Source organism: Stegodyphus dumicola, chromosome 2 (genome assembly GCF_044657685.1).
Source record: "Stegodyphus dumicola isolate Sdum_Otavi_A_Nest chromosome 2, ASM4465768v1".
Classification (NCBI taxonomy): Eukaryota; Metazoa; Arthropoda; class Arachnida; order Araneae; family Eresidae; genus Stegodyphus; species Stegodyphus dumicola.
The window spans coordinates 45,330,146-45,356,162 of record NC_140769.1 but is presented as its reverse complement, the minus strand read 5'-3'; the positions used below and the strand labels follow the sequence as shown (position 1 = coordinate 45,356,162).

Here is a 26,017-nt window from a genome sequence, read left to right as displayed (position 1 = left end):
GATAGCTAAAAAAAAAAAATTTTTTTTTTCGAACATGTAAATGAAACCTCACACATATTTTGCCTTATGCAGCATTATTTTATGAAGCAATTTATGAAACGAAGGTAATAGCTAATAATCAATTACATTTAAATGCATAAATAAATTACATATTTAATCATCTAAATCTAAATAAATTAGATACAATTAAATAATTTATCATTGTTATATCAATGTCCAATACTATTTAATCATCACTTATAAACTGCTAACTTTGCTCATAGAATTAAATGCACTTGAAGATTTATTGTACGAAATGCTTCATTTTGTTCGCATATTTAATTTTAGGACTCTGGACATTTTAGGATTTACTGACACGAAATATTAAAAAATAATTGAGTTTTTATTGTTAAACGTCAGCATAAAAAACAATTAGATTTAATTGTTATTTATCTTTGAAAATGAGCACAGTTTTTCAGTTTACGCTTGGTTAATAACTTTTAATTCGCGTCTTTGTTCACTAAACGTTGTTTTCCATTTTAAATTCATTTCGATTGTTTTTAAAAATTATTTTAGATTAGGGATGTTAAAAAAATAAGAATAAAAACAAAAAACCAAATTAAATCTGTTTTTAATAATGTTAAAAAGAGCTAAATCTCGCTGCTGTAGTAGAAAGGAAATCAAAACTTTAAGGTACGAAAAACATCATCAACAGGCCGGCATGCAACCTTTCCAAGACTGAAAATATTTTACAAACACATTTTTTTTTTGTTGCTAACATCGCGAGCTTCCAAACAGTAAACACGTGCTATACTGTAAACAACATACCATTGTTTACATTTCTAAGTGTCCACAGACCGTTCTTTCTTCAACTTTGAGAATACATAAACATACTTTCAACGCGCATCCTTGCAATTGCTTTAAAATTTTTATTTAAAAAAAAAAAAAAAAAGAAAAGGCTAGGAGAAAATGTAAAAGAGAATAAATAAATTAAACAACTGTTTAATTATGAGCCGGCTGCACCAAAACAAACTTGAAAAAACTATTGTTACAAACTCAGTCATAACAGTCATTATTAAATATTCATTACAATCAATACCACAAAAGAACAATCTTTGCAATAAAACGAAGAGTTTACAAAAGCGAGAGGTAAGGGGGGAAAGGAAAAGTTCTTACCTCTTCGAGTTTTCGGCGTCCCCGTGTTCGCCATGAGGTCGTCTATGTTGCATTCGCTGAAGCAGCTTGGCAGCGACAATCTCAATCCAGGAGAGGTTGTTGAGTGCTCCGTTTCTCCTCCCTCCTCCAACATCGACAAGCGTACTAATTGTGGAGGGGCAGCTGCCGATCGTTTGAACAGCCGCATAGTGAAGCTTTGATGCGGCTTTGCGTTACCTTGGCGACGACCTTGCGCCAAACTTGGCGCGATGGCTTCAGCTGTTGGTTTGTTCTCCGGGCAGAAGTTTAGGAGAGGCTTTCATGGTTGGGATCATAGAAAGAAGGAAAACTTTTCTCCCTCTCGCTGCTTTCACTTCTTTTTGTTTTGACAGATTTTTTAGAAAGCGTCTGGCTGATGCAGTAAAGAATTCGATTTACAAGATTTTCCGTTGATAAGTAGTTTTTAACAATACTTTCGTTTTTTACACAGACAATTTTTATTTTTTTTCTTCTTTCATAAACAATGAAATACGTCTGCTTTGGGAATCTCGTTGCGTACAGTTGTTAATAGTAACATTTATACTGTGCCAGTTTTAATTCAAGATGACTAAAGCTTTGCAGATTATGATGTCAATGTTACTTAAATAATGAAATAGATGAAATTGTTTATCAAGTAAGAATAAATATGTTTTTTCAAAAAGGAAAATTTACTAAGTTTTCACTTATAGTTGCAATAAATAACAATAAATTTTTTCGCACAGTACAATAAATTATCTTGAAGATCTTTTCAACTCTATGTTTATAGTTCAAGTGATTGTCTGTAAAATCGTTTTGAGTAGATTATATGTGAAATCAGTTTTCTCTTTTCATTTGTAATTGTATTTATTTACATAATTTATACACAAGATACTCCAGTCTCAGTGTAAAGAGATATTTCATTGTATTGTGCGTTAGGTTTTTTTCCGTATACACTTCTACTGTGTGTTTACACACATTTAAAGAACCGCACTCTTTCAAAGGTGTAGTTTTCTATGCTTCAGAGTCAATGTAATAAAATATCATTTTGCACAACTTAATGTTCAATTTAAAAACACATAAATTGTTCAGTTTCAAAGTAAACAAGTATTCCTAAAAATAGAAATTTCGAATATTCCTTTTTTGTTTTGTTTTTTTACTTCTTATAATGCTTTTTCAAACATGTAGTGCTCTCTGCATTAACGTTAATGCAAGAAAACACCATTTTTTCAGTTTCGAATTTGCAGCAATATATTAAAAAATACTAAATTGCATTCTTTCCCCAAAAAATAAATTAATTAATAAGATTATTCCTTTTATCAATAGTTTACCATATATTTAACACAAAACTACTGAAGAGTTAGCGTAAGATTTCAAATTCCAGATGATAGAGCAACGCTTCCAAATAAAAAGACTTCATGACACTTCAAAGTTCATTCAAACAAATCTGACATTTGCTTTTAAAAGAGGAAAAAAACACAAAGCTTTCTTGATGGACGATCGTTTGCAGGGTTACTATGTCTGCGCTCGGCACTCCTTGTTGCCACCTGGAAAAAGAAAGGATAAAAATAGTTCTTCATTCAGATGACATACATACATCGTACCTTATTTATAGAAAGAAGCAATTGCTTTGTTTAAGAAGAGGAAAAACGCATATGTAACCATATTTGATGAAAAAGATATGTTCATCGTTCTTTCGTTTTGCTTATTAATTAACCCGGAAAAGAAGCAGCGGTCAGTTTCAGTTTCTCGACCAGTTTTTCTTATGCTATTTATGAAAAGGTACTCATTTATTCTGCAGAAATGTAAACACATAAAATAAAAGTTTAGGTTTTTCTTATTTTGAATTTTTTTTAGACGAAGAGGAATTATAACAAAATTTTCCGATTTTTTTTAATTAAAAATATTTTTTCAATATCGGGTTAAAATATTTAAACAAATCTTTTAGTACTTATATTGATGTTAGAAATGTTTATAGTTTTAGAATCTCTTTTTACAGTCCAGTTACGTTACGTTATGCTACCAGTTATCGTCCACGCGGCCTGCTAAGCGGTGCCTCTCCATGAGTCACGGGATCTTTCATTTATGCCTCGTGGCATAATGTAAGTTCTCCGACGTACTATCATTCGTCGCGGCATAACACTTTTCATTTTTCTCTCAGCTTAAATTTATACAATGTTTAAGCTAAGAGTTTCAGAGCATTTTGCGTAGTTTTTAATAATTTTTACATTTATTGTGTTTTCAATAACAGCTGTAATGTAATTTATATTACAGAGTGATCATAAAAAAAACTTTCTCCGCTGAAATTTCAGATATTGTTATTTGAAGTTATGCGCTCGAGATTGTGTTGATTTAAAACAATAGAGCTCTCACGATTACGGTTACAGCGAAATAATTTCGAAATTTTCGAATGACAACACCAATTTCTTCCTGCGAAAACTGATTAGAGCATTAAAAAACGGAAAAGGACGTTGGAATGATACGTGTATGACGAAAATTGCTGGCATAAAACATTTGCATAAAAGGACATAGTAAAGTCCTAAGACAACATAGTAGGACCTAAGACAACACAAGAAAGGAAAAAAAAAAAAAAAAAAACTTTTATTGGAATTACAATTTTTTAACGTGTACAACTTTTCAAGATGGAGTCATCTCCAGTGACTTTGCAGTTTCGTGGCCACCACGATCCCCCCGACCTCACTCTGAGGGATCAGAAATCTAAGGTGTGCACATCAAATCCCCGAGATTTCTCAGTATTGAAAGATGTCGTATTCTTCCAGTAATGTTACGTTCGTCATAGTTGTTAACAATCTCTACGGAATAAATTATCGTCTGCGAAGGTGGACGCGTTGAAAACTTGTAATTCTAGAAAAAGTTTTTTGGCCTCTCCTCTCTGGTATTCTCATTGGTCTTTTACAATGTTCTTCTTTGTTAATGCTTTACGTTAGCAATTTTCGTTACACGTGTATCATTTCAACTCCATTTATGGTTTTTTAATATGCTGATCAATTTACGCAGGAAAAAAGTTAATATTGCATTTCGAAAATTTCAAATTTTTCACTGTAATCGTAACCCTGAGAGCTCTATTGTTTTCCCGACGGAGTACTTTCAAATAATAATATCTGAATCGAGTGGTTGAGCGGATAGGGGTTCATATATCGGGGAGGTTTTTTTATGGCCACCCTTATTTAACTTTTAATAATTGCTCTAATGTAATTTATGCATTTAATTCGTGGAACTAATAACTAAACTTTTGCATTGTAACTGTGAATAACAACAGATATTTTTTGTGATTTATTAAGTTCTTTGGTACAGAATTATTTACACGACAACTAACTTTTTTTTTAAAAAATTTTGCATAAAAATAAATAAATAAAATTAATTAATCATTATGTAAAATTAACAAGATTTTTTGTGCAAACAACTTTCCATCTTAAATAATTTTAGCATATATATCCGTAAACAATTAAAACAAATAAATAAAGGTAAAACTGCAATTTGAGAAGATTATAGATTAAAGCCTCCAAGAAGAGTTTAATATTAAAACAAAATTAAAAAGTGTTAAACACATTAAATAGCGTTAAGCACCAAAAAAAAAAAAAAAAAAAAAAAACTTGCACCAGTTGCTTATCACACCAGGTTAGAAATATCATTTATTAATTACAAATATGTATAAAAATTAAACATATGATATTTGACAAAATAAATGTATTTTAATTTATATCAGTTAGGCATACTATTAAGTTAAAAACTTAAATTATAAAGAAACGTGTTTATTGCTTAAACACGCGAAGATATAAATTCACGTATATCTTCGGAAATTTTGAATAAAAAACTTTCATTTTTTGCAGGTTAAAAATGCATCTACTTTAAGATGATGGTAAAAATTTTATTGATTATAATTGAAAATTGTTTTACAAAAAATTTATAAAAAAATATTTAAAAATAAATTACAAAAAACGCGCTAATTTTATTTGGAATGAACCTAAATTTCGAAACATGAAAAGAAGAATCAAATAAGTTTAATTAAAAAAAATTAATAAATATGTGGGATGGCATCGTTCATTATAATCAGATGACGCGACAAGCTGTGAAAATAAATCTTTTACTTTTCCGATGATGGAAGGCAGACGATTCCGCCATTAAGACGATGACGCGACTGAAAGATGTTTACATGAAAAAGACAGTCGATTCTCTTCATCTGTATATATCATCTATGTAAATTCATCTATTTCCTTCTACGTATGTAATTACTTTGTAGTTTGTTGCAACTATTCATGTTTAATTAAATATTCAAGTTTTACATAAATCGGACTAGTTTATTAGCCCCTAGACAGCCACATCGGAAGTAAGTTTACAAACATCATATTCCTAGACAGTAAGTACAGATTCTACAAATATATATCAAATTCAATTAATATAAAGGAGCTAAAATTTTGAGAGCTAATTTTTTAAACACTCGTGCGATTTTAACAAAACTTGGAAGTTTGGCATAATTTGAGTCGTAGAATCGAAATATGTAAAAAATTGCCATTTTAATTTCAGAAAAAGTACAAAATATGGAAACAAATTGGTATGTTATCTTAGAAAAAGTCCGATTTTGTGTCAAAATATCTATATTAGAACAATGCTATATATCAGAGTTTCTTAAACTTTTTTCAGTCGCGATTCCATTTTATCACTCAGATTTTTTCGCGGCCCCCAGAACCTTATAATATTTACAAAAAATTTGTGGGATCTCGTATGTATCGCGCAAATCCGGCACACACACGCGTGAGTAAAACTGTCAATTTTTTCACTTGTACTGTAATATACTATTGCAGTTTTAAGTCATTAACTTTAATTTCTAATTTTAAGACATAGAACAATGTGAAAATTTTAAATAAGTAACAGACGAAATGACAGCGTCGCGTGCAAAGGGAAGGAAAATGAACGTTTATATTATAAAAGAATGCATCGAAACGTTTTCGTTTTTTTTTTTTTTTTTTTTTTTGTCTCTATTGTCTTATCTTTATCTATTTTCAGATACATTGTGGTAAAAATATTTGGTAATTGTGAAATTATTATAATAAGTTAAAGAAATATCAAAACTGCTAAAACTGATGAAAGGATTCAAGCCTACACAGGGTGGATGAATATCTTTTAAAATAAACTCCTAGAACACCTCACCGTGGGTAGGCAAAGAGAGGCGGCTTCTTTTACCAAGAATGAGTCAGACGATTTACTCATAATAACAGAACAATGACATTTTCCTTATGAAATGTTTGTGTATTCTGGCGAATTTTATTGACTGGTTATAAGGCGTTAATATTCGCTTTCATTTGGCGAAATCGTCTGCTAAAGGCAATTCGTCGTAAAATGTTTGCAGTGCGTCGTTGTATGAAAGTTGTAATGAGCTCGTAATTTTCAACCATATACCATTTTTCGTCTCATAAGCTTTTAAGAACTATGAACATCTATAAATAATACATGATGAATATTGTAAAAAAACGAAAGTTACAAACACGTTGCACGCTAGTGTACGCTAGACTAATAAGTGAATGGCGCTGCGTAGCTAACCGAATTTTATGATGCCACATCTAAATTTCTATATGTGCCCACATCTAAATTTCTATCAAAGCGTCACATCAAAATTTCTATATGTGTGGTTCAGAGATATTTCTGTCTAAATCAACATTCAATCTAGTTTAAAAAGGAATTTATTAAAATACCAAACAAATTAATCTAATCTAGAATCCATTTAATATCTCATCAGCAGCATTCAAGTTGCATCAAAACAAATCGCAAAATCACGTTCAGACTGCTGCCATTCCGAAGCAGAGAAAAGTTTCTGTTCAAACCAGAACATACGTAGTTATTTTAAAAGTAAGATTCATTAGCACCATTTAAAAAATAAATAATTTGTGTTGAAAGTATAGTTACAATAAAGGTTTAGAAATCTAATCTGTAAATTATATTATCTGCATAAATGTTAATTTCACTAAAAACTGTTGGTATTCTTATTAAATAGCTAAAATTAAAAGAATTAGAAGCCAAAATAAGGAAAGCAGTTTTGTCCGACAGAAAAAAATGGTGTTCAAAATGTTTACCTTTCTTTTACACGGTGTCCTGCTTCGATTATTTACTCAATTTTAATTTTCTTTAGTATTTCGTTTAATTTTTAAGATGCGTTTATTTTAATTCAATTTATCATTAATCTAGTTATTAATTTAATTTATTAACTGATTTGAATTTTATAGGCTTTGAATTACTCCTTTTTCCTTATAAGCAAAAAAGGGACGTTAGCTGAAATGGATTATTAGTCTCGAAACGGGATTTTACGTCCAATCACCATAAAAGGGTATACTACTTTTCAAATTGTTGCCATCGAATATTATCGCCTGTATTATGTTTAAAGAAATTAGATAATGAAGAATCTTCATGAATGTTTGTATGTTTCTCGCATTGTGAAAAAACAACGATACCTGAAGCTATCGAATTTTGAATAACATAGTCCTCCACCGGAACATGTGCACCTGAAAGCTCGAATTGCGAATTTGTTTTAATATCTATTTCATATTTTCTAAAACTTTAGTGAATTTTTGATTAACAAACTCAACGATTTTAAATCGAGAAGTGACAACCTGTACGGAATAAAACATTTCATCTCCAGCGCACGAGACTGTCTATCGGAAATTCTAAAGATATGCTGTTTTTAAATATGTTGTGATTTTGCTCTTGAATTGAATTTTATGTGACGTAAGTGACATATGAACGTGAGCGTTTTATGAACCTGATATTTACTAAATAAAGTTAACACGCAAAACGTTAATAATAAAAAGAAAAAAAAATGTTTTGCATGCCATCTAGCTAAGAAAACTGAATATTTATATGATAAACTAAAAAAAGACTAGAAAAAAATGTATCCCAACACTTAACACTGCATCGGGAATTCTAAACATATGCTGCTATGCTGCTTTTAAAATTTTTGTAATTTTAGTGTTGAATTACATATAGCAGAAACAGAAAGATTTCAACGAAATGTTAGAACTTGAATATTTGTTTTGTTTATTTTTTATTACCAAAAAATAAGTAATATTTCACAAAAGTCTGAAATGTTACAGACTCTATACTTGGGAAATGTAATGTTTAGTGGGTTGTGCAAGTTTCCGAAATTTGGATAAATAACGAATATATAAATTTAGATAAATACGAAAATGTATATATGGATCTAGTTAAGGATGCATATTTTGAAAGAATAAAACTGTTCGTTATGGAAAAGTGGATAACACAATTCTGTTTCGGAAACAGTGAAAAACTGAAAATGGATCCGAAATTATTCGTTTTGCGAAAAAGTTTATTTACACAAGTCAAACAAGCACGAAATATTTTTTATTTCTTGAATTTTACTCAGTGACAATTTAACATGCGGCCGATATCGATGCCTACCGAGAGCTCTGCGCTTTAAGAGGGCCTCAAAAACGGTATTAGTTGTAAGAATAAAAATAATAATAGTATCTTCAGTTTCAGAATGAAAGCATTTATTATATTTTTGTTAACTATTAATTTTTCTCCTTCTTATCAAAAAATAAAATAAAATAAAAAATAATGAAAAAACCTGAAACCTTTCATTATATTCACTAAAGGTTATAATTAACATTTAAGGTAACATTTCTCCTCTCCTTTCTGCATGCCTTCGTGGTGTAACGGTAGCATACTCGGAGCGTATATTCGACAGGTCCAGGTTCGAGTCTCGGCGAGGGCATTTCATATGTTTCACGCCTCCTACATCAAAATACCTAATGACTCTATAGTCGCGCCCGAATTGAAAGGTGCTGGATGATAATTCTTTACCACCAGGATTTGGCCACTGGGTCACTTAATCCCCAGTCACCTTTTAAAAGGGGAAGAATATAAGGTATTTTCTCCCTCCTTTCTGCATGCCTTCGTGGTGTAACGGTAGCATATTCGAGAGGTTCAGGTCCGGTGAGGGCATTGCACATCTTTGATGTCTCCCGCATCAAAATAACCTAATGACTCTACAAAGGTTACATGAGAAAAAGTTAAGGTGGCAGAAACATAATTTGGTGTAAACCAGGCCAACAGTGAGCCGAAGATGATTGCCCATTTACCCAATCGTGATTTGCAAGCAGATTAATGCATAAACGTCCAGCAATGTTCTTACTCTTCTAAACTCGAAAAAATTAAGGTATACGTATTAAAAGAATTGAAAAAAAATATTTTCCTTCCATGGGTTTAGCGAATTTTTAGTGATGCAGTTTTATATCCTGTTGTTTACCGCTCTACATCAGAATAACATTGAAAGTTCGTATTACAAGGACTATAACAACTGCCTTCGCTACTGATTATTAGGGAAAATGCAGTTAAAGCTGTAATGCGAAGATGTTGTCACTTAACATGTAATATCTAGCAACATGCTATCTTTACATTGTCGGCCTCATTCTGCTATGCTGTCTTCTTCCAGGTAATACTTGCCGAATGTAGAAGTTGCTCTATTAATACAAATAACTCCTGTATGTAAAAAGAAAAAAAAAAAAAAAAATGCAAACACGAACAGAATAAGATCGTGTCCACACATCTTTCAAATTTCACTCAAATTACTTGCATTCCACTAGTCAAGTGGAAAATTCTCAGAAGAATAAGATTATCTAACTCGTGACTAAATAACTACGTAAACTATTCATCGATAATAGCACGGATGAGAGCAATATTTAGCCCACGATTACGGTTAAGGACAGGGAAAAAAAAAATCAGTACTTAAGAAGGACTTTTTATCCATGTTTGTGTGTTATGCGAAAGATAAATATGTAAAGCAAATTCCCGCTTAAGCGAACTCGGATTAACCGAATTGTTGACGAAAAATAACATCAGATAATACTGAAATCATTTATCTCTAAATAACAGTTATCAAATTGCAGTTATTGCTTTCATTTTATGATAAAACATTATCCGTTATAAGCAGAAGTTGCCGTTAATTTATAATAAGTAAGGTTTCATTTATCTTCGGCGTTAAAAAGTGAGTTGCGGAATACAGCGTTAAGTTTGTCATTTAAAAAGCCTTCCCCCCCCCGAATTTCTCAACATCATTTGGCAATAACGATTATTTTATAACTTGAGCGTCAAGAATACAATTGTTTCCTAATAATTTGAAATAGATCCATTATAAAATTTCGAATTCCAGTTCTCGTTATACATTGTAATCTGTATCCGGAATAAAATACAATGATTATGATGAAATTTTTCAGTAACTCTATAAATTATTAGCCCAAAGGGGCACTTTGCCTAGAAGGGCTTATTAACTTCGTTTTGGCATTTTGCGTCGTCCGCTATAAAACGGAATTTCACTTTTAAAATTGTTACCGCCGAATATTAGAGCCCTGCATTATAATTAAAGAAATTAAACTATGAAGAATCTGCATGAATGCATGCATGTTTCTCGCACTGCGAAAAAGCGACGTTACCTGAGACATCAAATTTTAAATAACGTAGTCCTCCACTCAAATATGGGCATCTGGAACCCCAAATTTGGATTTTTTTTATTATCCATTTCACATTTTGTAAAAACTTCACGAAAAACACTTTATCTCCAGCGCGCGAGACTGTGAATCGGAAATTCTTAAGATGTGCCCTTTTTAAATTATATTGTGATATTACCGTTGAACTGAATTTTATGGTTTAAGTGTGAAGTACATGATATTTAATAAATAAAGGTAACAGAGAAAACATTCAAAAAAAAAAAAAAAAAAAAAAAAAACGCGTAATATGAAATCTGAAAGTTTTTAGACCTTTTTTAGTCCAAATGGGCTTTGTCCCTGAAGGACTATTGTTTTCGTTTTGCGATTTTGCGTTGGTTCACTATAAATATCCGTTTCACTTTTCAAACTGTTGCCACCAAATGTTAGAGTCCTGCAATATATTTGAAGAAATTAAATAATGAGAAATCTTGCATAAATGTATGTATATTTCTCGCATTGTGATAAAACAACGGTACATAGGGTCATCGAATTTTGAATGACGTAATCCTCCTACGAATATGGGCATGTGGAAGCCCAAATTTTAAATTTGGAATTTACTTTATTATCGATTTCAGATTATGTAAAACTTTAAAGAATTTTTGATTAACAAACTCAAGGATTTCAAAGCGAGCAATGGCAACGTTATACAGAAAAAAATATATTTCCAGGGCGTGAGACTGTGTATCGGAAATTCTAAAGATATGCTCAATTTAAAACTATTTTGCGATATTGCTAGTGAACTGAATTTTATGGTTTAAGTGCGAAAAATGTGATATTTAATAAATAAAGGTAACAGACAAAATGTTAAAAAAACGGCCCTTTGGACGTAATTTAAAAGCTGAAACCTTTAAGCTTTTATTCATTTATTTATTTTTTAAAATTTTGATCTATGTTTTTTATTTTGTTCAATTTTGTGCTTAATGCACTTTAAAATTTTTTTATATTTGTACAACTCTTTGTACAACTTTGCATTAAAAATAGAAATGCAGAAACTAACGGGAAAACTTTTAAAATCGAGTTTCGTTTGAATCGAATTTGAATTTTTTTTTTTTTTTAATAAAAAGCATTTAGATTTATGAGCAGATAGCAGTAAGAAGTACTTTTATTTAAGAAAAGAAATATTTGCTTGGATCTTCTTACTTTTAATTTTTTTATCTATTTTGTATTTTAAAACATTTATTATTTCTTAACGATAAACTTATTTTCGAGATTTTAGATAATAAACCGGATATTTTTCAAATTGCTAATTGTTTTAACTGTATAAATTTTGGTTACATAAAATACGTTTAAAAAAACTGCAGTTGAAAATTTCAGCTCACGGTATAAAGAAAATAATTGCTGTTAAAGCTTTAGAAAACATATAAATACAAAAGAAAACCGTACAAATATTTTGTTTCTGTTTTTAAATAAAAATAATATCAATTTCTGCGAGCTAACAAAAGCATCTTTTGCGAGCATCTTTAATAATTTATAAAATTGAAGGAATAACACTAAAATTTGAAAACAAATTTTATTTTAAAAGCTAATTTTAGCGGTACAATTTTAATGCTGCTATTATACAAATTTAATTTTATCTTCTTACCAGTTTGCATAACAAGCAACTTAAAATATTTCATTTTTTAAATCTTTAAATTTCAAAGCGTATTAATGTAAAAATGAGAACGATTATTTCCATAATCCGTCTAAAAAAATAACACTTTTCTTTTTTCAAGCTGATTATTTTAAAGGGAAGATTTTAATTTTACTTTTGAAGAAAATTTTCCAAATATCGTCAAATATGTTATTGTCAACCATAAGTAAAATGAAGAACCATAAGTAAAATATAAGAATGGAATTAAGGTCTGCAAAAATTTTTCTTAGCTGTATTACGAGAATCAAAGAAATTTTTAAATACGTCAATGCATTATTGCACCTTAAGGGGAAAAAAGAAACGAGCTTAATTCTTCTACGTCTTCTTCATTCTGGAGACTTAAAAATAATCATCTGGAGGAATTATTTGAACTACGAAATGAAACATCCATGAATAAATTAAGGTAAAAACGGCATATAACCCAAGTTATGCGTCATATAAATTTATATTTTACTATTAAAATCATTAGGAATGAATCCGGACACAAATGAAGGGATGTATTAAAAAACATATAAATTAGATATACATAAGGTGTGCTTCACTGCAATATATAACAATGAAGATAAGCAAAAGACCTTCCTGTTGATTGAGAACGACTTTTATTTGTTGCAAATAAAATTTATTAAAACTGAAAATAATATCACCTCAAAAAGATTATTTCCCCGGTGTTAATAAAAAAATAAAAATAAAAACAAATTTAAAAAAAATACATTTCGTCCAAAAGGGCGTTTTATTAACCTTTATTTATTAAATATCATGGTCTTCGCACTTACCTCACAGAAAATTCAACTCAACAGCAATATGACAAAATATTTAAAATCAGCATATCTTTAGAATTTCCGATACACAGTCTCGCGTGCTAGAGATAATTTTTTTTTTTCCTTTTTCGTACAGAGTTGCCATTGCTCGCTTTGAAATAGTTGAGTTTGTTAATCACAAATTCGTTAAAGTTTTACGAAATATGAAACAGATAATAAAACAAATTCTAGATTCCAAATTTGGGTTTCCAGATACCATATTCGAGTGGAGGATTATGTTATCCAGTATTTGACGTCTCTAGGTACCGTTGTTTTTTCACAATGCGAGAAACATACCTACATTCATGCAGATTCTTCATTATTTAATTTCTTTAACAATAATGCGGGTCACCAATATTTGTTGACAACAATTTGAAAAACGAAACGCCGTTTTATAGAGGACAACGCAAAATGCCAAAAATTAACAACTCTTCTGAGCAAATAAATTCAGTTAATAAATTCTTATCTTTGCGGTGCAGTAAATAAGTATATAGGCTGCATAAGGGAAGAAAAAAATCTGTTTACCTGGAATTTTACAACAGTTGATAGTATTGAGATTCTAAACGATGGAATGGATTGAGATCCTAAATGATGTTTGGAATTCCATTACGCACTCCTTGCTCTAGAAAGTATTTTCTTTGTTAAATTCGCCTTTTTGTGCTCTCAGTAACAGGAAATCTAAATCAAAATCGAAAGCCATTTCGAGAAAGCACTCCGACGCAATAAATTTAACCCCTTCGAGACGTGTTTGATAAACGAGGTGAAAATGTCAATTAATGATCGATTTTTTTTATTTTTGTTTCGACACCTAATCGGTCATCAAGGTTATTCAACTTCACAACATACTATTATTGGGATAACGAACAGGACGGATCGAAATACAGTTACAGTTTAAAAAGCAAAAAAGAAACAAATATAAGCTTAAGCAAATTCTGAATAAGTGTCTGCTTTGCACTGGAAAATAAGTCAAGGTATAACCTCCGAGAATTTCAAAAAAATTAAAATATTTAAATCGCATTTAATCAGCTCTCAGTTGTCCTACTCTCCGTTTTCTAAATTAAAAAGTAAGCTTTCCAGTGTGATAGCGTGCTATCATGATAACTGCATAAAAGACCAGAGTTAAACCCGCTGCGTTAGCTACTTGTAATGTATCAGTAGCGAACGATTTCCAAAGGCAAAAATCGAACTTTTGCGGAGTATAAGGAAAAAATAATAAATGCACATTTACGAATTTCTAAAAGTTTTTATTGCGAATTTTAGTCAGCAAATTATGTAAGTAAAGAAAGGAAAGAAAGAGCAATCCCAAAACTGGCTCGTAAATACGAGTCGTTTATTTCGAAGCAGGAGAGGTGAATAATGAGCAATGCCCTCGCCGGAACTCGAACCACGGACATCTTGAATACCCGTCGAGCGTGCTGACCACTACACCACGAAGGCATGCTAAGAAGGCGGAAGAAATACCTTACATACTCCTCCTTTTAAAGGGCGATGGGGGATTAGGGCAGGGGACCCAATCGCCAAATCCTGGTGGTGAAGAATCATCATTCACCACCTTTTCCAGTTTCGGGCGCTACTGTAGGACTACTGTTCCTTCTAAGTGCCTTAAGAAACATCACTGGAATTCTGAGTGGGAGGCGGGGGAATACCTTATAATATCACGTCTGGGAATTTGTGTTAAAAAGAAAGGGAGGAATACGCGAGCTAAATACGGTGGTTTCTCTCTGCTGTATTTACACATGGAAGAATGCGTTTTATTAGACGGCAATAAATGGTATTATTTTTATTCAAAACGATAAGTAAAATACTTGTTTGCGTTTTAGCGAAATTGGACTTCTAGAATTAGCATTTTTACAATTCATATATACTAATGCATGAATCAATATTTTTCATTTTAAAAGAAATTCGATTTGGAATTTCTTATTTTCGTCTATATGAACGCGTATTCAACATTGTAAAGGTAATAGCTTATGGCATCTTTTAGTTGGTGAGGCAAAATCTAAAATTCAGATTACAGGTATCCCCCTTCAGATTTTATGAGTTCTGAAAAATTTTTTTTAAAGTCACACTAACAATCTCAACAGCAGGTCATGTATTATTTGTTTTGAACGTAACAAAGTCTTCAAAACTTCTGAATACCGCATCACCATGATAAACTCTTCATTTTGAAGCAAGCACACAGCGTAGTTACAATTGTCAAAAAGTGTTGCATTTGTCAAAACGTTAAGAGAACAAAAAAATAAAACGATAATAATAAAAACAAAAATAAAAAACTGAAAGGTCTCAGATTCTAAATTACGTCCGAAGGGGTGTTTTTCTAACTTTCTGTGTGTTACCTTTATTTATTAAATATCATGTTCTTCGCACACCATAAAATTCAGTTCAACAGCAATGTCGCAAAATAACTTTAAAATGAGCATATCTTTAGAATTTCCGATACACAGTTCCGCGAGCTGGAGATAAAGTTTCCCCCCTTCCCCGTACAGCTTTGCCACTGAATTTTAAATGGTTGAGTTTGTTAATCAAAAATTCGTAAGTTTTACAGAATATGAAATCGATAATAAAAGAAATTCCAAATTTCAAATTTGGACTTTCAGATGCCCATATTCGCAGTAGGATTATGTCATTCAAAATTCGATGGCTCTAGATACCGTTTTTTTATGACAATGCGAGAAACATACATACATTTATGCAGATTCTTCATTATTTAATTTCTTCAAATATAATACAGGCGATAGTATTTGGTGGCAACAATTTGAAAAGTGATACGGCCTTTTAAAGTTTTCAACGCAAAATCGCAAAAGGAAAACAATAGTCTTTCAGGGACAAAGCCCCTTTGGACTAAAAAAAAAATTTTTTTTTTAAACAGTGGTACTAGAGTAATTCGATTACTGTAGAAGAAGACATTAGTTGTCGGATAACACTTTCAATAACCATCATTTCATTGTCTACAATAATAAAATCTGGAAAAATGATCGCATAATCGATTAGCACATTTAGAGGAAAAGCATAATAGAATGAATAATCAATCAATCTTCAGCTAAATGCTAATCGTCTGCTACAATAACCTCGTTAGTATTGGAAGACAGAAAAGTGATTTAATGATCTTGTGATACTTAACACGATACATTTTGGTAAAGGCTCGTTTCAAAACTTAAAAACGAAATCACGCATCCATTCTTTTCACTTCCTTTAACGGTAACTAACGTCAACTAACAGGTAATAATCGTTAAAAAAGATTCACCTGCCGATGACGATAGAATGTTGATAATTTATCGACCAGATGTTCGAAAAGAAAGGAATTCTGAAAGATTAAAAGGCCAAATACCAGGCGAAAAACCTGTTCTCAAGAGGTCTTTTTGTGTTGCTGTTTTCTTTTCCCTCCCCCTTTCAATAATTCTGCATCCCTCCCTTTCGTTCGGAAATCTTTTTTTTTAATTGTTATTACTGGCTGGTCAACCAAAAGAGAGTTACGCGCGGATAAGATGTCATTTTCTTTCATTTCCCTTTCCTTTGATACATCGGTTTCACTAGAACAAGTATATTTTATGTGGGTTAAAAAGGTTTCAAGCTTTTATGGTAGTTCGGTAACTGCGTCATATTTTTTAACTGATGGGTTGAAAGACAGAAATTGCAAAGATAAGAGTTCGTAGATGCTATACGAAAAAAAAAAAAATAATAATAATAATAATAATAATAATAATAAAAAAAAACTCTGAAAGGTTTCGGATTTTGAATTACGTCCAAAGGGGAGTTTTTTTTTAACATTTTGTGTGTTACATTTATTTATTAAATATCATGTTATTTGCACTTAAACCATAAAATTCAGTTTAATATCAATGTCACAAAATAATTTTAAAATGACCCTATCTTTAGAATTTCCGATAAACAGTTCCGCACGCTGGAGATAAAAAGTTGCCCTCCCCCCGTAGAGTGTTGCCATGGCTCGCCTTTAAATCGTTGGATTTGTTACTCAAAAATTCGTTAAAGTTTTACAAAATATGAAATCGATAATAAAACAAATTCCAAATGTGGTCTTCTTCATGCCCATATTCGTAGGAGAATTGCATTATTCAAAATTCAGTGGCTCTATGTACTGTTGTTTTATCACAATGCGAGAAATATACCTACATTTATGCAAATTTTTCATTATTTAATTTCTTCAACTATAATGCAAGACTCTAACATTTGGTGGCAACAGTTTGAAAAGTGAAACGGGCATTTATAATGATTCAACGCAAAATCGCAAAACGAAAACAATAGTTTTTCGGGGACAAAGCTTCTTTGGACTAATAATGGGTGCATGATTGCTTGGAAGATTTTCATGGCAAAAACTCACGGCAAACCAATTGGGCAAAATATTAATGTGCGCATTTATAAACTTGACTTAAGCGGCCACTATTTTTCCAATGTAGTTGGTAGACATATATTTCCAGCTACAAAAATATTCTAAATGAAACAAATATTTATGCTTTTGTCTCATAAAAAGCATCAGTCACGCAAAATATTAGGAAATCTAACTTTTTATGCAATCCCTGGTTACTACAGTTATACTACTCATTCTAAAAACTAAACACAAAACGTTTGAGTCGCGTACGGCAAAAATCAACACAGATATTGACCTATATTCACAAAGAACCCCTCTGTTCCTTAATACAATTCTCTTTGGAGGAAAACTTTCAGATTTTATTTCATTCTTCGTAGATTAATTTTCTAAATTCCAAATTATTGGAAAATTTTTATTAATATCTGAGAGTGGTATTGCTTTTGTCATTCACAGCTGAGAGTTATATTGCCTTATTCATTAATAGCTGATAGTGATGTTGCTTTTTTCAGTCTATACAGAAAATCGTATTTGATCAAAATAAGCCAAGTGGTTAAATTTGCTGAACGCAAGTAGTTCGACCGTAGTTTAAACCTCGCTAAACGCGTTGTCTCTGTCGGAGTTTCGTAGTTTTACCCATGTGTAATGTGAATACGAACTAATTTTCTTTAAAAAGTTCTCGGCGAAAACATCTCTCTCCTGTTCCGCAGATAGCTCTCGTTGTTAAGTTCCCTGTAAGTTGCGCGGCCGCGCACTGATTTTTCAAAAGTTGCGCAGCCGTTTTTGTATTCTGCTCACAATGGGCTTGTTCCCCACTTTTTTAATTTCATTCTATAAAAAAATTTCTTGCAAAAATGGCAAAAATCTGAAAGGTTTCAGATTTTAGATTACGTCCGCAGGGGTGTTTTTTAACGTTTTGTGTGTTTGTTACCTTTATTTATTAAATATCATGTTTTACGTACTCAAGCCATAAAATTCAGTTCAACAGCAATATCGTGAAATAATTTTAAAATGATGGGTAAAAAATGAGCATATCTTTAGAATTTCCGATACAGAGTCTCTCGCGTTGGAGATAATTTTATTCCCCCCCCTCGTACTGTGTTTCGATTGCTCGTTTTGAAATCGTTTAGTTTGTTAATCAAAAATTCGTTGAAGTGTTACAAAATATGAAATCGATAATAAAACAAATTTCAAATTCGAAATTAAGGTTTCCACATGCCCATATTTTATGGAAGATTACGTCATTCAAAATTGGATGACTCCGTTGTTTTATCACAATGTGGGAAACATACATACATTCATGCAGATGCTTCATTATTTAATTTCTTGTGTTATACAATACGCCCTGTATTATACAATATAACACAGGGCGATAATATTTGGTGGCAACAATTTGAAAAGTGAAAGAATGCTTAGCGTGATTCGACACAAAATGCCAAAACGAAATTAATAGTCCTTCTCGGAAAACTGCCCTATGAACTAAAAAAATAAATAAATAAAGTATAGTATTACGAGTATTGTATATATGTAAATAACTTTAGTAAAATTATGTGTTGGCGACCATTGGGCGATGTTTTGGCCCGGTCTGTGTATAACAATAATTGGTATTGTGATTGAATAAATGCAATTGATCCTTTGTATAAAACCGATGACAGCATGAGGTTCTCAGTTATTAGTTCAGCCTCGCCTACGGGTTATTAAGATATTTCCGTGTGAGCTTTGCCTTTTAGATGCCTTTTGCTTTGCGTTGTGTTTAACAGCTTGAAGCAGTTTGAAGTGTACCTACTGATTGCTTTCTGCAATACTAAAAAGAGCTGAGGGAGTTCTTTTGTGGAAAATTCTAGAACCATTACCGATGTGCCCTTTTTTTATTAAAATAAATTTTATCAAGCTATCATCGGTTCTGTGCGCATGCAATCGTATGTAAAATAATGAAAAGATAAAACATAAAAAGGAAAACTTAAAAAAAAAAAAAAAAAAAAAAAAAAAAAAAAAAAAAAAAAGAGGAAAATTAAAAAAAAAAAAAAAGGATTAAAAAGCGAAAATTGAAAAAAAAAAAAAAAAAAACAAATGTAAATGCTAAAAGTCGAGAAATTTGGAAAAGATACAAAGATAAAAATGGCAATAAGAAAGATAATAAAAAATTAAATAAAAGCAAAAAATAAGTAAGAAGTCAAATGAAAAAAAAATGTCCACATTAACTTTTTTCTAGATAAGTAAAAATGATATAAATGCTATGCTTAATATAAATTAAGAATATTACAGCTATAATACTCCTGAATCAACTTGAATTGCAAGCGAAAAAAAAATTAGATCATTTGTTATCAAAACAAATTGCGTCATTCCGTGTGCTGAATAATACCTATGCATCATACGAACTTTATTACATTTCTCTGTTATCGCAAGAATAAACTATGAACTCGGTTCATTATAAAACTGAATTCTGAAATCTTCCCGTAATTTTATTCTTAGGCGTGGATTTCAGATGTGTTTATCATTGGATTACATACAACATTCGAAGACACTTACTTAACTTTCCATCGTTTCGCATGGAATGTTCCATGAAGAATGCGTTTCTTTCTAATCGGATCCATCGTATTCATTTATGCGGCATTCTAAGCGATAGAATTGCTTCTTTTGTGTTCTTATTCCTTTCCAAAAGGGAAAAAGACCTCATTTCAACAGTTTAGGGGGGGCGAAATGGCACAGAGGAGGGAGGAAATTCCAAAGAACAAGCAAAATAGTTACGGTCAGCGACTTGTTCGGATTCAGCCAACTTTAAATGTGATGACACGATGATTTCTTGATTTAATAACGCGAGTAGTAAAAACTTTCTGATTCTTACAGGACAATACGTAAGGTATTAGGAATCCTTCAGATGTTTTGTTTGGTAATAATCTGCATTTCAGAGAAAGATTTTATTGTCTAGCATAAGAAGGAATGAAAAGTAAAGTACTCAAAGGAGATTTAGAAAAGTGATTATATTTAATGCTGAATCAGGAACTTTTCTCTTAATGCTCTTCCTAAAATTTAGAAATTCATAAAATATCAATACGACTTTAGAGTTTAAAATAAAAATAATAATTTAACAGAATTAAAGAAACTTCCGTGTCTGCTGTTTTTATTTGTTAACCATTTTATTACATTAATACTATCATTAAAGAATTTAAATGTTTTCAGCGAATATTTTTTGCATAATTAAAGCTTATTTCATTGTCATTTTTATATTAACATTATAAAAATGTCTTATAATAACATTACATAAAAACGATAAGAGCAGGCACACTTAAAAGGATTGGATTACTTCAAAGCACACAAGTATTATTCTCCTACATTCTCCTATGGGAAGGGATGCCTTTGTGAAGGACCTTTAAGGGAAACTCGTTTACATTCAAGTTACACATGGAGAAAACTGCAAAACCTCCCATACAGCAACTCATTCGCCAGGATTTCAACGCTGGTCGAATTACCAGTGTTTGATGATCTTACCACTTGGGTACTGGTGAGGGACTCGAGATTAATAGATCGAAATAGTTCAATAGATTGAAAACGTACATAGCACTAAAATGTTAGACTATCATATTTTCTCTTAGGATGGAGAATTTAGAAGTTTTTAAGCCTTCCATCCAATATCCGGGAATTTATTAATAATGTTGTAGAGACATTAGGATATTTTTATAGCAGGAGTGATGAAAAATGAGTATCGCCTTCGCCGAGAATTGAAGCACGGACCTCTGGAATACGCGCCCAGCGTGCAGACCTCTACACTACGAAGGCATGCTAAGAAGGCGGCAGAAATACCTTATAATGTCATCTTCTTATTAAAATTAAGAAGCTGTCGTTATTTTATTACAGTATATTTCCAATGTTATCTGATTTTATCACATATTAGATCCTATCTGATGATGTCTTTTGCAGATCATATTCAATAAAGTGCTAAAATAATTGAATTATTGAGATAAAAGGGACCGGTATGGTAAAGATAAAAGAGACCGATTTAAGGATCTCACTCTGTTCCTCCCCTATCACCAAGTCGCTCGAAAATTTTTTGGCTTGCCGGGTACTTTAAGTGTCCTCTTGCTGCAAGAACATATACAAACATATAGGCCCACTGCTGAATTTTCAGCAATATAATAGCCAACAACGCTAAACACTATACCGATCAGGGAAGCAGATCATTAGTATTGTTACGGATTTTGTATTTAGTTAGTTATTTTTTTTAGAATTATAATTAAAATTGCTTCATTTCCCCGCGCAATGCAGCGTGTGACGAGTTTTAAGAGAAAGCTACGCCGAAAAAGTAAAAATACAGGAGCACGCGCATTTAAAAAATAGATATCTCGTACTTTATATTTAAACTGAATAAATGTAATTGTCTACAATGTTAACTGTAACCCTCATTCTACTCTTTTGCTTTGCTAGAACTATCTCGCGTGACCGATTTAAAAAAGCTATAAAAGCCGGAGAGAAATATCTCAGCTCGGTTGTTTTATTGAGTTGTCGTTGTTTACTTAGCTGCTGTAATTAAGAGATCGGATTAGCTTTCTCTGCGCTTTGAATTGCATTCTATTTAACGTTTTAGTAGTTTAAAATATAACTACTGTTTATATTGCGTGATATTGAGATATTGTCCAAATATCTTTGAGGAATAATCCAGCGTTTTGTTATACTTCTTGTGATAAGAATAAATTTTATTAAATTTTATTGGACTTGTGCATTCAATCTATTACGAACCCGTACGCACGCAACTGTATATTGCATCAGTATAAAAGCATATGTATTATACATATACTTTGCATTCATCAGTACAAAAACACATTTTATACTACTCGATTACAGTGAAGTTATGCGCATCCCCTCAAATACATCATATTGGATTGTTGTTCCAAGAATATAGTCACCCTACCTGTATGGTATGCCCATAGTTGCACAATATTTAGCAACCTCCGACAGAGGTCTTAAAATATGTGTAATATTTCTTTAGAAGCCACTAAAGCAGATAGTATTCAACAGTAAGTATTACACTTCAGTGTTTAAATCAAAACTAGCAATCCTGATATTCTCATTTTTTGGTATTTCCCTCTTCTCCCTTTTTTTGTGAATATAAATTATTTATTAGCCCAAAGGCGTTAGCACAGAAGGGCTATTAATTTCGTTCTGGCATTTTGCGTCGATTCACTATAAACGGTGAATTACTTTTTTAAATTGTTGCAAGCAAATATTATCGACCTGTATTAAAGAAATTAAATAATGAAGAACCTTCATCCATGTGTGTATGTTTCTAGTATTGTGATAAAACAACGCTACCTGGAGCCATCGAGTTTTGAATAACGTAATCCTCCACCGAATGTGGGCATCTGGAAGCCCTAATTTGAATTTGGAATGTGTTTTATTATCGGTTTCATGTTTTGTAAAACTTAAACGAATTGTTGATTAACAAACTCAACGATTTCAAAGCTAACAATGGCAACACTGCACAGAAAAAAAAAAAAAAAAAAATGTTTAGCTCCAGCGCGCGAGACTGTGTATCAAAAATTCTAAAGATATGCTCATTTAAAAATTACTTTGCGTTACTGCTGTTGAATTGAATTTTATGGTTTAAGTGCGGAGAACATAATATTTAATAAATAAATGTAACACACAAAACGCTAAAAAAACGCCCCTTTCGGCGTAATGTAAAATCTGAAAGCTTTCGGATTTTTTTAAAATATTTTTTATACCTATAAACTTTAACTTTCGCCAAAGGTACATATAATATTCGCATGGTTTAAAATGCCAATTAAAAGAAGGCAAATGAATCATCCTTCGTCAAAAAACGCATGTAATTCCTGACCGCAAAGCGTTACCTCGATATTATCGCTGCGGAAACGTTCAGCGATACATAAGAAGGCTTTTATGATGTGTATATATAGGTACGAAAAAAGGGTGGAGCTGTTCTGTGGTCTACCTTCCGCATATTTTGGAAGGATATGGCCTCTGAAAAGTCTCAAAAACCCCGCCACAATGCAGCGGGAGAAAAATAAAATTCCCCTGTTTACTAAAGCAAGTGACGTTATGCTGCATTGCAGACGAATAGGCAATTGTAAGCTACCGAGGTCACTCACATATATCACGAATTTATGGGAGGGCTTTTCATCATTCTGTCTCCCTCTCTCGATGATGGTAATCATTATTTTCAGCCAAGAAGCTAAAATGCACGCTTCTTGAGATCAAGCACGAGCTGAGAAGGATTTTTGTGAGATTTGGGTAAACAAACGATGAATAAATTTCGTACCGTTAAAGTTTAAATTTAGCTGCAAAATTTCGTACTAAAAATTGTAATCTTTTCAATCGAAAAGTTAGTAGAACTCTTTGCCTGAAAACCCAACAGATCTCCAGTTATCTGAACTCCAGATATTCAGAAATGGAATCATCCGAATCACTTGCTCTTTTGAGGTTATGCAAATTTAATATTATTTCTAATTAACTTTTGGATTTTTAATTTTTTTTCATTGATTTAAAGGATATAAAAAAATTCTGAAAGCACCCAGATTTTAAAGTTGCACCAGCGAACTGTCTGCGATTCTCATATATCTCAAATACAATCTTTGCAGTGCGAAAGTCAAACATTTCTAATGTTTTATTTTCACAGCATGTACAAAATTTTAGTAAATATGAGTGCAGAGACCAGAGGGTCGTATAAAAATTTAGATTTCATAATTTTTTCAAAATATATTTCTTTAAATTAAAAAAGGCTCAAACATGAATAATTACATCAATTAAAACATTTTTGTAACTTAAAGGATATATCTAGGAAGAACGATTGCAAAAATAAAGATTAGGTAAGGCCTTTATGAACGCAATGTATTATATACCTCGACTGGAGAAATCATTTCTGTCTCTTCGTGCGCACAGTATGGTCCAAGCGAAAAATAAAATGTCTTGCTAATGATTAATTCTGTAACAACATATGCATTTCAGTTTTGTACTACTGCAAATTTATCTAAAATCTATGCTTATTCGATTATGTTTGCTTATATTGCGCAATATTTTTCTATTATAATGTATAGGTTTTTATTTATTGATTTCTACTTGCTGTTAATTTTGTTTTATTCTGCTGCAACTTTGTGTATACTTCTTGTGCAATTTGTATAATTTTAAATTTGTGTGGAATAATAGTATTTTTATGTGTTTAATTTATTTATCAGTGAGTATCATGTGCAGTTTGTCTAAATAAAGACGTCTTAATTGCGTAAAAAGTCCAATTACTGCCCAAGCTGTTAAAATTTTCGCTTGCGATATTCTGGAAGTTTTCACCAATGGGATTTCTTCAGCATACTCTGTACGCCACTTCAGCATACATCAGTGGCGTACAGAGAGGGGGGCGGAGGGTCTTGGGCCTGTGATCAATGCGAGGCACCTCCGAAGAACCATAAGTATTTAACTATATGTACAATGCGGGGGAAAAAAAATTTGAAAGCTTTCAGATTTTGCTTTAAGCCCGAAGAAGCGTTTTTTTAACGTCTTGTGGGTACCTTTATTTATTAAATATCATGTTCTTCGCACTTAAACCATAAAATTCAGTTCAACAGCAATATCGCAAAATAATTTTAAAATGAGCCTATCTTTAGAATTTCTAATACACAGTCTCGCGCGCTGGAGATTTTTTTTTTTTTTTTTTTTTTTTTTTTTTTTTTTTCCCGTTTAGTGTTGCGATTGCTCGCTTTGAAATCGTTGAGTTTGTTAATCAAAAGTTCGTTAAAGTTTTACAAAATATGAAATAGATAATAAAACAAATTCCATATTTGAGCTTCCACATGCCCATATTCGGGTGGAAACGTTCGTTATCCAAAATTGGAGGGCTGTAGGTACCGTCGTTTTATCACCATGCGAGACTCTTCATTGTTTAATTTCTTCAAATATAATACAGGGCTCTAATACTTGGTGGTAACAATTCAAAAAGTGATTCACCGTTTACAGTGAGTCGACACAAAATGCCAAAACGAAATTAATAGCCCTTCTAGGCTAACTCCCTTTGGGCTAATAATGAGCCATAAATCTAATAAACCTTCCCCCTCCCCCAAAAAAAATGTTTATGTTCTTAGTCTAATTATTATCTTAAAGTTACTTATGTGCAATTATTTTTATTATGTTTGCGTTTCATGCTGTATATTATAGAGAAAATGGAAGAAGAGTCGATGAAGAAAACAAGTGTTTTTAAAGGAACTGATGCAAGAAATCGGTTGGGAATCTCTGGAATAGACAATACCAGCCACCGCTCGGTTAATGTCTCATAACTCGTCGATGCGCCATACGTCATAAAGCCGAAAAAAAGGAGGTAGGGGCATAAGAGCATGTGACAATCCATTTGAAAATGACAGCTGAATGTAGTTTAGGGTTTTTAATAAATATGACTAATTTATTTAGCAAAAGGAACACGTGTCTTTAAAGGTGCAATCAACTATATGCTTCAAAGAATGACGGAATTTAGAATAAACTAAAAATGTTGGCAACTTCAAATCAAAGAAACAAATTAGTTCATTCCATAAATTTGTTCAATTTTAAGATATCATCGCTTATAAAACGTATTCCAGTACATCAACAGCAACAAATAAACAAACAAAAC

The 26,017-nt window shown here is 31.7% G+C and overlaps 1 protein-coding gene across 3 annotated transcripts in view; it reads right to left on the bottom strand.

The window, feature by feature from the left end:
- The window catches only part of LOC118199042 (uncharacterized), a 450,062-nt gene that overhangs the window by 137,100 nt on the left and 286,945 nt on the right, over nucleotides 1-26,017 (bottom strand). For all 3 annotated transcript variants that reach the window (XM_085810642.1, XM_085810641.1, XM_085810643.1), the window contains one exon: nucleotides 1,156-2,696. In XM_085810642.1, the coding sequence (XP_085666768.1) occupies nucleotides 1,156-1,342 (187 nt within the window). In that variant the 5' untranslated portion in view covers nucleotides 1,343-2,696. The remainder of the gene's footprint in view (nucleotides 1-1,155; nucleotides 2,697-26,017) is intronic.